This window comes from Rhinolophus sinicus, chromosome 7, assembly GCF_057876585.1.
Source record: "Rhinolophus sinicus isolate RSI-liver-muscle chromosome 7, RSI-T2T, whole genome shotgun sequence".
Classification (NCBI taxonomy): Eukaryota; Metazoa; Chordata; class Mammalia; order Chiroptera; family Rhinolophidae; genus Rhinolophus; species Rhinolophus sinicus.
Window position 1 is genome coordinate 12,836,323 of NC_142507.1, and position 13,958 is coordinate 12,850,280.

The 13,958-nt window shown below is 35.3% G+C and overlaps 1 protein-coding gene across 2 annotated transcripts in view; it reads left to right on the plus strand.

Annotated features, from left to right (window-relative positions):
* Positions 1 to 13,958, plus strand: part of ARFGEF1 (ARF guanine nucleotide exchange factor 1) — a 101,238-nt gene that overhangs the window by 36,002 nt on the left and 51,278 nt on the right. For both annotated transcript variants that reach the window (XR_012491664.2, XM_019726256.3), the window contains exons 4-9: positions 362 to 508; positions 1,941 to 2,120; positions 5,687 to 5,963; positions 8,879 to 8,989; positions 12,337 to 12,512; positions 13,444 to 13,577. Coding sequence is in view for 1 of the 2 variants with exons in the window: in XM_019726256.3 (XP_019581815.1) it covers positions 362 to 508; positions 1,941 to 2,120; positions 5,687 to 5,963; positions 8,879 to 8,989; positions 12,337 to 12,512; positions 13,444 to 13,577 (1,025 nt within the window). In the remaining variant the exon portion in view is untranslated. The remainder of the gene's footprint in view (positions 1 to 361; positions 509 to 1,940; positions 2,121 to 5,686; positions 5,964 to 8,878; positions 8,990 to 12,336; positions 12,513 to 13,443; positions 13,578 to 13,958) is intronic.

The following is a 13,958-nucleotide window of genomic DNA, read 5'->3' on the forward strand; positions in this document are numbered from 1 at the left end:
CACAAAAGCAGTGTCACTCATGTTTAGAAGGAAAGCAGTACGCTATTAGATGAAATAGTAAGCTATTCTAACTCATCAGAGGCAAGTTCTAAGGCCTGGCTTTCTCAGCGTATTGCCTAATGGTTTTGTTGTAGTGATTCTGTTTTTGTGGTTATAACAGTGTAAGTAATTTCACATGTTTATAGCCATTTAAGCTTTCTTCAGGAAAAGTCGGTAGAGCTTTGGCTTTGATTATACTTTAATGTAGCTATGTAAAAATGTTAATACATATTCAATTATATATTGTAATTTTGATGTATATTTAATTAGTATACATATGAGTTAGCTTAATTAGGATCTTTATTTTCTTTCTCCATTTCAGAAACTTATTGCTTATGGGCACTTGACTGGCAATGCTCCAGATAGTACCACACCAGGCAAAAAATTAATTGATAGAATTATTGAAACAATTTGTGGCTGCTTCCAAGGTCCTCAAACAGACGAAGGAGTTCAGTTGCAAATAATAAAGGTAATGAATTATATAAAGTGAATTTATTTATAATCTACATTTCTTAAACCTTGATAATATTTGGAAAGGTCATTTCATGTCCTTCCCCGGTATAACAGAGGTGGCTCGGGTGCTTTTTAGACCCCATATCAAGGCATTTTGTTGTTGAATGCCAAGAGTTCATTAGAAGAAGACGGTATTTCCAAGTCTTTCATTTTAAAGATCCTAAGTTAGGCTTGGGCCTCTAGAGTCTTCCAGAGTTTTTCAGTTTACTGTACGTGTTGTATCTTTAGAGCTTTAGGGTCCCATATGACCCCTCTAGTTTTTTCTGTAGTCTTGTAGTCTGCCCTTGTAGTCTGCCCTCTAGACCCAGGCTTCACCATGTGGATGACTTGTGCACGGCCTGGCCTGATTCCCTTCCACCTAGTCACCTGCTGAACCTGCTCAGCTAAACCCTGTCCTCGGTTTGTGCTGTGATGGTCCTGGATGATTAACTCCCTTAAAAAAACAACAACACTCAGTTATGTTTTCAGTCTTGTTGTAAATATTAAATTCTTAATGTTACTGCTAATGGTAATGGTGCCGTGTTTATATATCAGTATACTTTTCTTGTACTAATAGTACTTTTGAATGGTTTACATGGATAAAGTGTTGCTTCATGTGTGAATATAGCCCTTCTGAGCCTTTCAGTTTCATAGCTCACAAGTCATATAGTATCTTTATTCTAAAAACGCTGTCCAATCAGCTTGGCCTATCGTTTGCATTTTTATGTCAGTCAGGTTTATCTAGCATCTACTCAGTGCTGACTCTGCATAGCATTGTACAACATAAAAGGACAAAAGAATGAGATCTTGCTTTGGGAAATTGCAAGTAACCTAATGTGAGAAAATTCAGAAACTAAAGTTACTTTATTTGAGGATTCACCTTAGGATTATTTTAAATGCTTTATTCTAAAACATTTGTAAACATCTTTACCAATAACAACAATGGTACATTTATTGAGTCCAGTCTATAAAAAAGATCTGAGAAAAATTTGGAAGTGAATAAGACACAGTATATATCCTCCAAAGTGGATGATTTAGTTCAACAGATACATCGTATGAAGCATTATCTGTGCTCTGCTATGAGAGTTTAAATGTTTTGCATTTTAATAAACTAATATTAAGTGAAACTGGGGTTGAAACAAATGAATGAATGGTTTTCTAGCGTTCTGGGTTTGGGAGGATTATGTGGAAACCTGCCAGAATGAGGAAAACAAAATATTTTAACACTTGATGATACATTCAAGGCAGGTAGGAATTCTGTTAATGTATACTGAAAATTCTGTTAGTGTATACCTGAAAGTGGTAATGGTGTCTGAAAGTTTTCATTCTAATACAGAAATACTCATATTTTTGTGCTGAAACTCTGGATGGAGAAAATTGCTTTAACTTTTTTTTTTTTTTTTTCTAAGGCTTTACTTACTGCAGTAACATCTCAACACATAGAAATTCATGAAGGAACTGTACTGCAAGCTGTGAGAACATGTTACAATATCTATCTAGCAAGCAAAAATCTCATCAATCAGACAACAGCCAAAGCTACTCTTACTCAGATGCTAAATGTTATCTTTGCACGCATGGAAAACCAAGCTGTAAGTATTAAAAAAGAGATATTGTACGGAATACCATGGGCATCAAGTTCAGAAAAGAGTTATAGGAATTTATAATGAAATCTCTTGTGTCTATAGAGAGGAATATCTTTCGTTTATAGTTCTACTTACTGGAGATATGTGGTGTTTTGTTTTGAGGTTTACTGACTTGTTTGATTTTGGATAAAAATATTTTTAGTTCACAAATAGAATTTGAACAATATTGATTGCCATCATCCTCATGGAAGTTTTTATGAATTGATACTTTTATTGCACTGAAGCTTAGATGAGTATAATGGAGACATAAAACTACCTAATTTGATCTATTCCAGTATATATTCATTGAGCCTTTAAAAAATTACAAAATATATACCTGTATATATTTGGGGGGTAAGAGATCAGCCACAGAATCGTTTTTCAAAATTGTCTAGGTCTTCGTAATTAAAAACCAACTTCTTTTTATTTTGAACTGATTTTAAACTTACAGAAAAGTTACAAGAATATTACAGAGAGATCCCCTTCACCCTGTTTTCCTTCATGCCAGCATCTTACATAATCATTTTACAATGATCTGAAGCAGGCGTTAACATGGTTATGATACCATTAAGTCAATTACAAGCCTTACTTGAATTTTACCAATTTTCCAGCTAATGTCTCTTTCTCTGTGTGAGCATCTGATCCAGGATCCCATCTTGCACTTAATATTCATTTAGTTGTTATGTCTTAGTCTTCTCCAGTTTTTGACAATTTCTCAGTTCTGATCAGTTCTTTTGTTGAATGTCCCCCTCTGTTGAGTTTTGTTGAATGTCCCCCTCTGATCAGTTCTTTTGTTGAATGTCCCCCCCCACCCCTTGGATATAGCTAATTGCTTTTGTTTCCAGTTTATCGTTCTGCCTTTCTTTAGCACAAATGAGCAGATATAGGTATAGTTTCATGTATCACCTTTCTTACGCAAAAGGTAGCATACTGTGTTAGTTATCGCTGCATAACAGATTACCCCAGCTGGGTGCTGTGTCTTGAATGCACATGAGGTTGCAATTGGCTGAGTGGATCACAGTGTCAGCTGGGCTAGAGCTATTTAGAGGCTTTACTGGGCTACAGAATAGCTTCCAGGCTCATTTGGCTGTTGGTGAAACGCCTCCATTCTTCACTATCTGTTGGCCAGAAAGACCCGAGTTTCCCACCATGTGGGTCTCGTAGGGCTGCTGACAACATGGCAGCTGGCTCCTGTCAGGGCAGATATCAGAGAGCAACAAGACAGAAGCTGTAGTGTCTACCTTATGATGGGAAGTGGTCACCCAGACCTTCCTTGGTACAGTGTGGCAGGGGACTGTACACGGAAGTGAAAATTAAGAGGTAGAGATGATTGGTGGCCATCTGAAAGGCTGGCTGCCACACGTACTCTGGATAGTCTTCTGTACTTTGCTTTTTCACTTAGCAGTGTACCTTGCCAAGTGTTCCATATCAGTCCTTAGAGATCTTCCTCGTTCTTTTTTACAGCTGCATGGTACTTACTCTAGGATGTACTGTAGTCTCTATTCAGTCACTGTCCTATGTTTAACATTGAATTATTTCTACTATTTTGCATCCACAAATAATAGTTCTGCTTTTTAAAAGAAGTGAATGAATGGGGGAGATGAACCTTGAACAGATTATCACACAAATAAATACATAATTGTGATAAAGGCTGTGAACACATTTCAGGTCATGAAGGATAGTTCTACACTATGGATAATTATAGAAAAGTAGGAAAGGGGGAGAGAGAAAAATAAAAGGGGGGTTGTGCAGACTGATTTAACTTACACATTTGCTAAAATTCTAAGCTAGAAGTCTAATTCATTTACCTATAGTACTGATAGCCTTTCTCCTGCCTCCCGCCCCCCCCCCCCCGTAAAACTATAAAATGTTCAGTTCTAAGATTATTTCAAAGGAGAAAATGCTAATTTTTTTCTCTAGAATGTGGTTCTCAACTGGAGGAGGGTTTTGTCCCTGAAGCCACATTTGAGACACTTTGGATTGTCATGTCTGGGGTGTGCTGGCATAGACTGGCTAGAGCATAGGGGTCTTGCTAAATACCTGCAGTACATGGGACAGCACCCCCTCCCCCTCACACACAGTATTTCCCAATTCAGAATGTCAGAGTAATGGTGTTGATAAACCCGACTCTAGAAAGTATGGAAATGTATAGAAAATGTTCAAATGGATTTTTTTTCATAGAGTAACATTTCTGTTATAAGAATATTTCTAGAGTTTCTACAACTCTGGAATACGTAGAAAAAGCTAGAATTCGACACCTTGCTTGTATGTGATTCCAAAGCATGAGCTTCCCCCACTAAACCATAGTGCAGATGGCTGAAATTAGGCTAAGGGGGGATTGGATTACAAGTCATAGGTTCCCTGCTGTTAATTTGGAAATTGACTTCCTCATGAATGGGCTAAAGTATCGGTCTGAGAATTTTGTTCTGGTTCTAGCTTTACAACTGCTTATGCCAGTCAGTTTCCTTATCTGTAAAATAAGGGATTTAGACCATGGAGACTACTATAAGGTTGTTTGTACCTTTCGGGCATTAAAGTTTTTGAATTCAAATTTATTTATAAATTTATATAATTAGTTTGGTATTTCCACTTAACTTGGACTATTACTAGGGAATATGGAATGTTTGTATTTGACACCGTAAAATATTTGTGAGAATCATTCTTATTAGGTCATGAGGACCAAAAGAGATGTGTCTAAAAGCAGTAAAATACTAACAAATGAAACCTTGTGATCCTGATTTTTACTGTTTTTAGCATCTTATAAGTGATCCAGTTTTACAGGTGGTATTGCATACATAATAATAAGTGGTCTCCTAAAATAAACCTAATGTTTGTAGATAGAGTTTTTATTTTTATTAGGTGACTGGGTAGAGACATTTAAGTACTCATTGGAATTTTACGTATTAAATGTAATTTTATTACTTTAATTAAAAGACGTTTGACAAGGTGACACGAGAACATAGTATAGACAAGTATACACTAAAAAGTTTCCTTCCTAACCCTCAACCCCTATAGGTAACCATTAATACTGGTTTCTTAGGTGTCTTTCTAGACTTTGTTTCTGTATGTATAAGTAAAAATGTGTGTGTGTGTGTGTGTATTTTATTCCCCCATCGACTTTTCTTCTCCCTTAGTGAAACTTACTTGATTCTAGATAAATCCACTATTGGCAACAATCCAGTTATTATTCTGAGGCTATTAAAATGTATTTGTTTTTAAATTTTGTCTTGTGTGGATAATACATTTATGTCATTCAAACTCCAGAAATGCATAGTGAATGGAGGCCACATAGTGCAAGACTTCCGTCTCTGGTGTGTGTGCCCGTTTCCATTGCCCGAAGAAGTAACCAGTGTTAAATTGTTTCGGTGTGTGTTGCTGTATTTTATGTTCTTTGTTTCTGATGGACTACAATTTGTAAGCCTAGAGACAAAGTGGCGCTTTATATAAAACACTTATACTTTAGTGTAACATTATGCCTTCAAATTTTAAACACTTATTTTACGAATACCGGAAATTGTTCTACTTCTTTCCAGTTGCAGGAAGCCAAACACATGGAGAAGGAAAGGCAGCGGCAGCAGCATCACCTGCTGCAGTCTCCCGTCAGCCACCATGAGCCAGAGTCGCCTCCCCTTAGGTACCTGCCACCTCAGACCGTGGATCACTTACCCCAAGACCACGAAGGAGACCTTGATCCTCATACAAATGATGTGGATAAAAGCCTTCAGGATGACACCGAACCTGAAAACGGATCTGATATTTCCAGCGCAGAAAATGAACAGACTGAAGCTGACCAGGCAACTGCAGCCGAAAGTAATCTTTTTTTGAGAAAGGCTTGTGGGGGTGGGGTTTGGGGGGGCTCTGCGTTTCAAAGAAGAGTGTCGGAATGCATTTTGGGTAAAGACATGTGGAAAGAGTAATGTGACTTAATGGCTGTTAGACACAGTGTGGTAATTGTGGACTTTCTCTGTTCTGGGTGGTAAAGTTAATTTCACTTCAACCCACGAGACATCTGTTAGAGACACTGTGCATTCATTAGAATCTCAGCAGTGTGCTATATAGACTTGTTCTGCAGGAGATACGTGTTACTAAAGAGGGTGATGAATGTCTTGTTAGCATGTTATATAGGAACTTCAGTTTTCTTAAAATTAGTTTCACAATAAAGGAAACCTGTTTGTTTAGTTTTCCAGAATGTGACTGAAAATTTTAGGAAATCATTCAGAAAATATTATGGTCAGACAAGTACTGAAATTAAATGTAAATAGAAATCTTTTAAATAACCACCTAACATACAAAAAAAGAGATGTTCTCTGACAGTACTTTTTCTAAATAAATTTATTTATAAGAAAAGGTCACAAGATTATAAAAATTAAATTACATTGATTTATTTTACAAATTTGTTTCCCTAAAAATAGTCACATGAAGTCATTTTCGCCCCAAACATTCTCAGGTTTAGCTGTTCTATAAAACTGGTTGTTCCCTTTGTTCCTGCTTAGGGTGGTGTCAGAAAATGATGGAAATTCTGTTGCTTGTGCAGTGTGGTTGTGTAAAACGGACGTGGTTAGGACTCAGTTACATTATTTCATCTGAATTCTGTGTTTTTTACTTCACTTTGAAGAAACATATATATTTTCAGCTTTTGATTTTTTTTTTTTTAACCACATCTTTTCTGTAACCTAATAGTGGCATGAACAGCAGCCTTGGCATGAATAGATGTTTTTTATTATGTTTACTAGTACTTTACTATTTATTTTAAAAGGGATAATTTTGATAAACCAAGCATTCACAGTACTCAAGCTAATATGAATCTATACTGCTTATACGATTTACATTTCTCTAGTCTGCCCTTGCCAACATTTACCTTATTTTCACTGTGAGTTTATAAAGGGACTGATTGAAAGGGCTAATCTCTAATAAAGCTGGAACGTTATTTATTCCTTCATTTCTTCATCCATGCATTCAGCAAACATTTGTTTAGCATACTCTGTCCTAGGCACTGTGCTAGGACTCAGGGTTAGAAAGCTGATGGAGGTGCAGCCATTGCTCTTAGGGTGTATAAATGAGGTATAATGTGGTAAATATCCTGAAAGTGGCATGTACAATGTAATTCTGAGGAAAATTAGGGAAAACCTTTCTAGAGAAAGTGATGGTGTTTTTGCTGAATGTTCTTAGGTAGGGGTAGGTATTGACTAGGTAGAAAATTTAAGAAATTTTCGACAGAAGAAACATCATGTGTTGACACCCAAGGAATGAAAGCACCTACTGTATTGTGTATGAGGTACCACTGTAGGTACCTTACAGGACACAGAATTATAAATAACACATCATTTGTGGTGGCATAGTAATGATGATTTTGGCTTTAAGGGTGTTTTTCTCCCAACAGCTGATACAAGTGAAATTTCTACCTGAAAATCGTGGTTAAGAGTACATGATCTGGAGTTAGATTCCTTCCTTTGAGTCTTATCTCTGTCACTTACTAGCTGTGTGACTTTGGACATAATAATTCTCTAATCATTTCCTATGTGAAATAAATGAATTAATCTATTTCTGTCAGATGATTTATATGAGAACTGAACTCTTGATTCCCCAGTCATTTCATGCACATTTTTAGTTGTGTTGAAACCCTAATTTTCAGACTAGCTAATTTTAACCAACTAAAGCACAGAAATACAAAGCTTAAGAATTGTGGAAATATTATCTGTCAAGACGTATGTTTTTATTCCACGGAAGACTCTAAATGCTATTGTATTTGAATTTTTTTTTTTTTTTTTTTAAATAAAATAGGGTTACTGATTTGATGTGCTTACTTACCAAGTTTCCCCTGTGGCACTCACTCAGTATTATGTGGAATGCAGCAACAAGTAGATTGGGATTAATGAACAGAAGGGAGGACAGGCTTTGGGAAGCCAGGATTATAAATCCTGATCCTTCATGGTGGGGTGGGGTAGGGGTGGGATAGGGGTGGGGTCGGGGTGTAGACAGTAGCAGATCGGCTGATAGGCAGTCTCATGCCATTTGCTGTAGGCAGGCAGTGGTTCTCAGAACAGGGTCCCAGCTCCCAAAGCATCTGAAAGTACTAATTGAACCTTCCTAATATATTTTCAGCATTTCAAAAAATCCAGTGGAAACCCTATCTTTATCTACAGTAGTCTATACAAGCTAAATGGAATGCCAAGTTTTACCAGTTTCTTTCCTGCTGTTCAGAAGTTCTGATTGGCAGTTATGCCTGTTTTCATGTTAAATTGGAGAATGAGTTCTTTCTCATTTTACATTGGATATGTAGGTTCTATTGGGGAACAAATAGGAAGGACTGGAGGGCACTCGCTGCTGCTTCTAGGACCTCACTATATAAGAGCACAGTGATGAGCCTAATTAATCAAAATAAGCTTTAGTTACTTTTAATACATTATTTGGTGTGAGACATGTTAGAAATGTTTCATTCAAAATACTTTTAAAAGTTTTGGTTCTCAAAGGAATAATCTAGAAATTTCACTGAAGTTGTGTAATTTAATGGTTTGTCAAATGAATTATTGTTGAAATTGATTTGAATTTATAAAATATTTTAAAATTTGGTTTGGTTACACGTTTTGAAGGTTTAACATGTAATTGCTTATAGTATTATTTATTTGATATTTTTTTTATTCATTTTTAAGAAAGTTTTTGTTATGAATGTTTAGTAAGAGTTTCCAAAATAAAATACTGTTTTCTTGAATGTTTTCTTTTTAAAGCATTATCCAAAAATGATATATTATATGATGGAGAAAATCATGACTGTGAGGAAAAGCCACAAGACATTGTACAGAGCATTGTAGAAGAAATGGTGAACATCATTGTTGGAGGTAGTTTATTTCACTCGACATGGGTATATTCTTTCTTATGGTATTTCATCTGACTGTGGAGACTATTTTTATAATGTGTGAGTTAAAAAGGGCAAAAATATAAGCTCTTTCTCAAATTAGTGAGTGTGTGTAGAAAATATATTTAAATATCTTTGATTATAGTAGAGTACTTCTTTTCCCCCCAGCTTCAGTTACAGTCTTATATAAAATCCACTATTCCCTACCCAATTGAAAAATGGTTAATGCCATTAAAGTTTTTGATCTTGTGTTTGGTGGTAGAGGGGCAGGGGTAGATTCTCCATCCTCCTAAATGTGTTAAACTTTATAAATTAGAAAATATTTCAGTTGATTTGGTTTTGAGTATTTCATATCTTTGTTGGAAAAAATCATGATTTCTCACACCTTCATTATCGTGACTAAGTCGTGATATAGAACCAGTTCCTATCTTATGAATTGTATTATAAAAATGTCTTAAAGTTTGTTAGGAATTTCACTCACATTTTCCTAAATAGTATTATTATAGATAGTGTTAGATTTGAGACCAGTCCGCTGAAGCTTATTTAATTGATGGTATCTTGCACAGGACTAAGCATATACTATCCTGCTACATATACGTGTAGAAGTATAATTGAATGATAGGTTCATATCATATTTTCTAGGAATTCCTCCAAGATTTTGGTCCATTGATCATATTCTCCTTAGTTTTCCAGTGTTACTAAAGAGTTTGTCTTGTTTATATTTTTTCTACTTATTTCAGTGGGATTTGTCAAAGAAGAAGGTAAATTAGTGGGTTCAATTCATCACTTTGAAAACAGAAGTCTGCATTCATGTTTAGGGGACAATTAGAGGAGAAAAAGTACTGAATAATAAATATCTAACTATTACTGTGTTTCCCCCCAAAATAAAACCTATCCGGACCATCAGCTCTAATGCGTCTTTTGGAGCAAAAATTATTATAAGACCCGGGCTTATATTGTATTTATATTTATAATTATATTTATATTTATATTTATATTTACATTATATCATATTATATCTGGTCTTATATTATAGTAAAATAAGACTGGGTCTTATATTAATTTTTGCTCCAAAAGACGCATTAGAGCTGATGGTCTGGCTAGGTCTTATTTTCGGGGAAACACGGTAAGTACTTCTCTGTGTGTCCCAAATGATTTTATGTGCATTACTTGCATTTATCCCTCCCCAAACATTGGGTTGTTTACGTACTGATACTATGAGAAAATTTGGGCAGTGAGAGATTAAATTGTAGGATCTTTCCTACAAGGTAAAATGAAGATTTCAAATCAAGAATGCCTGGGCTTCAGAGCCTGAAAATAAAATCAGAATGTTTTCATTTCCTTTGAGAAATTTCCTAAGAAGCGAAGAAGGAAAGTATTATTGATTATTCCTTTCAGTAATTTGACAGAAAGAGGGGAAAAAAATGAACTAGGAATATATTATTGATTATTCCTTTCAGTAATTTGACACAGAACAAGGGAGAAAAATGAACTGTAGCTGAGGTGGCAAGAGTTGAAGGAAGACTTTTTTTTTTTAAGTGTGAAGTTTTGAATATTTTTGTTGAGTAATGGGGAAAATCCAGTCATGTAATGGGAAGAGCCAGACATGTGCTTGCAATTAAATGTCATATTACAAGAAAATTCTCAGGGAGAAGGATACTACTGAAGGCAAGAAGAAATGGATTTGAGGGTGAATTAATGGTTCAACTTAGAAATGAGAGGGAAGAAATGTTTTTTTCCTAAAATGAGAGGGAAGAAAAAGATTATAGTTCATGTCAAGCTACTTTACAATGGGGCAAGGGAGAGTGAGGGAGCCTACCTCTTAGCTAAGTAGAAGGTGAAAGTTGATTGTTAAGGGAAGGTGGAGGAGGGACTATGGAGGAAAGGTGATTGGATGCAGAGAAAATGGTTTGGAATAAGTGCTTTGGGGAATGTTTATCAGTTTGCAATAATCATTATTAAATTTTTTCTGACTTCTTCCAGAGAATTATTTGTATATATAGGCATTCTTTATATATGTATATACATATGTATATATGTATATAGCATGTCAAAAATTAGCATATTAAAGCTTCAGAAGGTCCACTGGGGAAGCAAGTATTTTGTGTAATACAAAGTAACCCAAATATATTTTATCAGTGAATATCTTTCGCACGTACCACTTGTTAATTGCAAAACATACTTTGGAATTAACCCAGTTTAATCTGTCCAGGGTATTCTCATTTGGAGAGCAGAAAGCACTTTCAGAGGAGGGACACCAGATACAGTCCTTTCATTACTTTAATCAGTCTGACTGGGTACATGTTATCAGTTATCAACAAAATTAATAATAGCTACCACGTATTGAGAACCAGTTGTGTTCTTTGTGTGTGTGCGTGATTCCTCATAGACTATCTTTGTTGCTGATGATGAAACTGAGGCAAAGAAAGATGAAATAACTTACCCAGTTAAAGAAGTAGTGGAGACATGATTGAAACACACATGTTTCATATTCTAAAATCTGTGCTCCTTATAATACAGTATGTTTCCCTCACGCTAGCTTATAGTTTTCTTTTAATTGGTAGGGTATTAGGAGCAGTTTCCTGCTAGATAGCTACTGAATTATGTTCACAGACATGTATGTGTTTTCTTGTTTAAAGTTACATACATTATACCTTAGAGCAGTTCTGAAACTTGGTATTATTTGCATTATCTATGTTCTACCAAAAGTTACTTATTTCTGTTTATATTATTTACAAGTATGATGATCTAGAGTGACATACTTAAAAATATTAGGGGTATAGGCCGTTATTTCCATAGCTGTGTTCCAAAGAACATATGTTATAAGAGGTATTAATGGTATTCTAAAAAAGGGAGAGAACTCATGGTAAAATAAATTTGAAAATACTGCCTATTGTATATCCCTTTGGAGAGCTCAATGCATATAGCAAATAAAAGGCTCAAATAAAGAAACCTGTTTCGCAGCATTTCCCTCTTATTTGATAATGGAATATTTTTTCGAGGAATTTCTATTGCCATCTTAAGGCATTAGCATTCATTAGAACCCAGTTTAGTAAATGCTAATATAGACTAAAATTAAGCTTCTGTTTTGGCACATGCTTGTTAGCCTTTCATCAGCTGAATGTTTCATTGCTGGAGCTACTTAAGGATCATATTTGGGTGTATTCCAAATGCATATTTACTTACTCGTAAGTATGCTAACCTTTAAATGGTGCCAACACATTACTTCACGTTGCTTTTCTGCCACTGTTCCATTTTAAATACTCCATGCCTTTTCAATATACTTCAGTTAAGTCAGATATATTTGCATGTTTTTTATTACCGTTTTAGATATGGGAGAAAGAACTACTATAAATGCAAGTACAGATGGCAACAGTGGAACTATAGAGGATGGTAGCGACAGTGAAAATATTCAAGCAAATGGAATTCCAGGAACACCAATTTCTGTTGCATATACACCGTCCTTACCTGACGATAGATTGTCTGTCTCTTCCAATGATACTCAGGTATAAATGGGGGTGGGAAAATGCTGTTAATCTTACAGATTTATACCAACACTTGTGATGAATATATCCAGTTGATAATACTGGCTGATTTCAGTTTGGGGAAATAAAAAACTTGGGTTTGTTTTTTTCTCATTGATATAAATCAAAGCAGTTTATTTCCTTAATAAATTGATAAATTTCCAACTCTACCATTTTTTATCTGTGTTCATATCTTCCCTAAACCCTCCCCATTGAAATTACATTTAAAAAGAAAATTCTTATCTCATATTCATAGGATAATTCTGCTATCGTGGGATGAGAAAGAACTTTTAGAAATCTAGAGAACTTCATCTTACCTTTTGTTCAGGGCTACAGTGAAATCCGTACTGTGGTAGCAATGGGTCCTGTCCTACATTTTGTGGGTTTTTATCCTTATCTTTTTAGATAAGGGATTTGTACCCTAAATCATTGCCGCATACATAGCGGTAAGTTTTCGTGGCCTTGTTGACTTTCATCAGTTAATACTTTTAAACATTGTTTTGGTAGTCTCCATTCTCTAGTGTCTGTCTGCATAGAGTAGATAAAAAGTACAACAGGACAAAGACATGGAAAAGCCAGTGACAGGAAGTGGGAAACGTAGTTTAGGCTGTGAATGAGGTATTTTGTCAGGGCATGATCTGCTTTTTGTTAGTAGTAATGTGAATTAGGTACATTTTAAGAGTTTATTTGGTGGCAAAAAGGGAATATTTTAAAGTAATGCATTTTTAAGGCATTAATTGTTGGGGATGGGGGTGGGGTGTCAAATTAAAAGAAAAACAATGTGGCAAATTCCTCATTTAGTTTCCCTTCCAATAGAACCCCACCTATTACTGAATTGAATAAAATATATAAAGGCTGAAATAATGTTACACTGGCAAATATCTTAATTCCATGGTATTGTTAACTTGTTTAGGAATCTGGAAATTCTTCAGGACCTTCACCTGGTGCTAAGTTTTCCCACATTTTACAAAAGGATGCCTTTCTAGTATTCAGGTCATTGTGTAAACTGTCAATGAAACCACTGTCAGATGGACCACCAGATCCAAAGTAAGTCATTAGCTGTTCTGCCTGACAAATACGGTTTTTGAAGCTCGAAACTTACTTAAAGGTCGTCTTTGGATTTTCTTTTGTTGTTCTTGTTCTGTAGGATCCTCAAGAATATATTTTAGGATTATTTTATTTTTAAAAAATGACGAGTTCCAAAACTACTAGAGTAAATACCTTACACTATTTCCCAACATACTGACGGCATTATAGAATTGTATCTGGTACATAGTAGGTGCTCAGTAAATATTGAATGATTGAATGAATTCTTATTTCAGAGTTTTAAGTCACTTAGGAGCTAATGTAGCCCTGTTACATGTAGCCTCATGCTAGGCTTCTGAAAGCTACCAGTTGAAAGGTAATAAAACCTAAGAGAAAGAAATC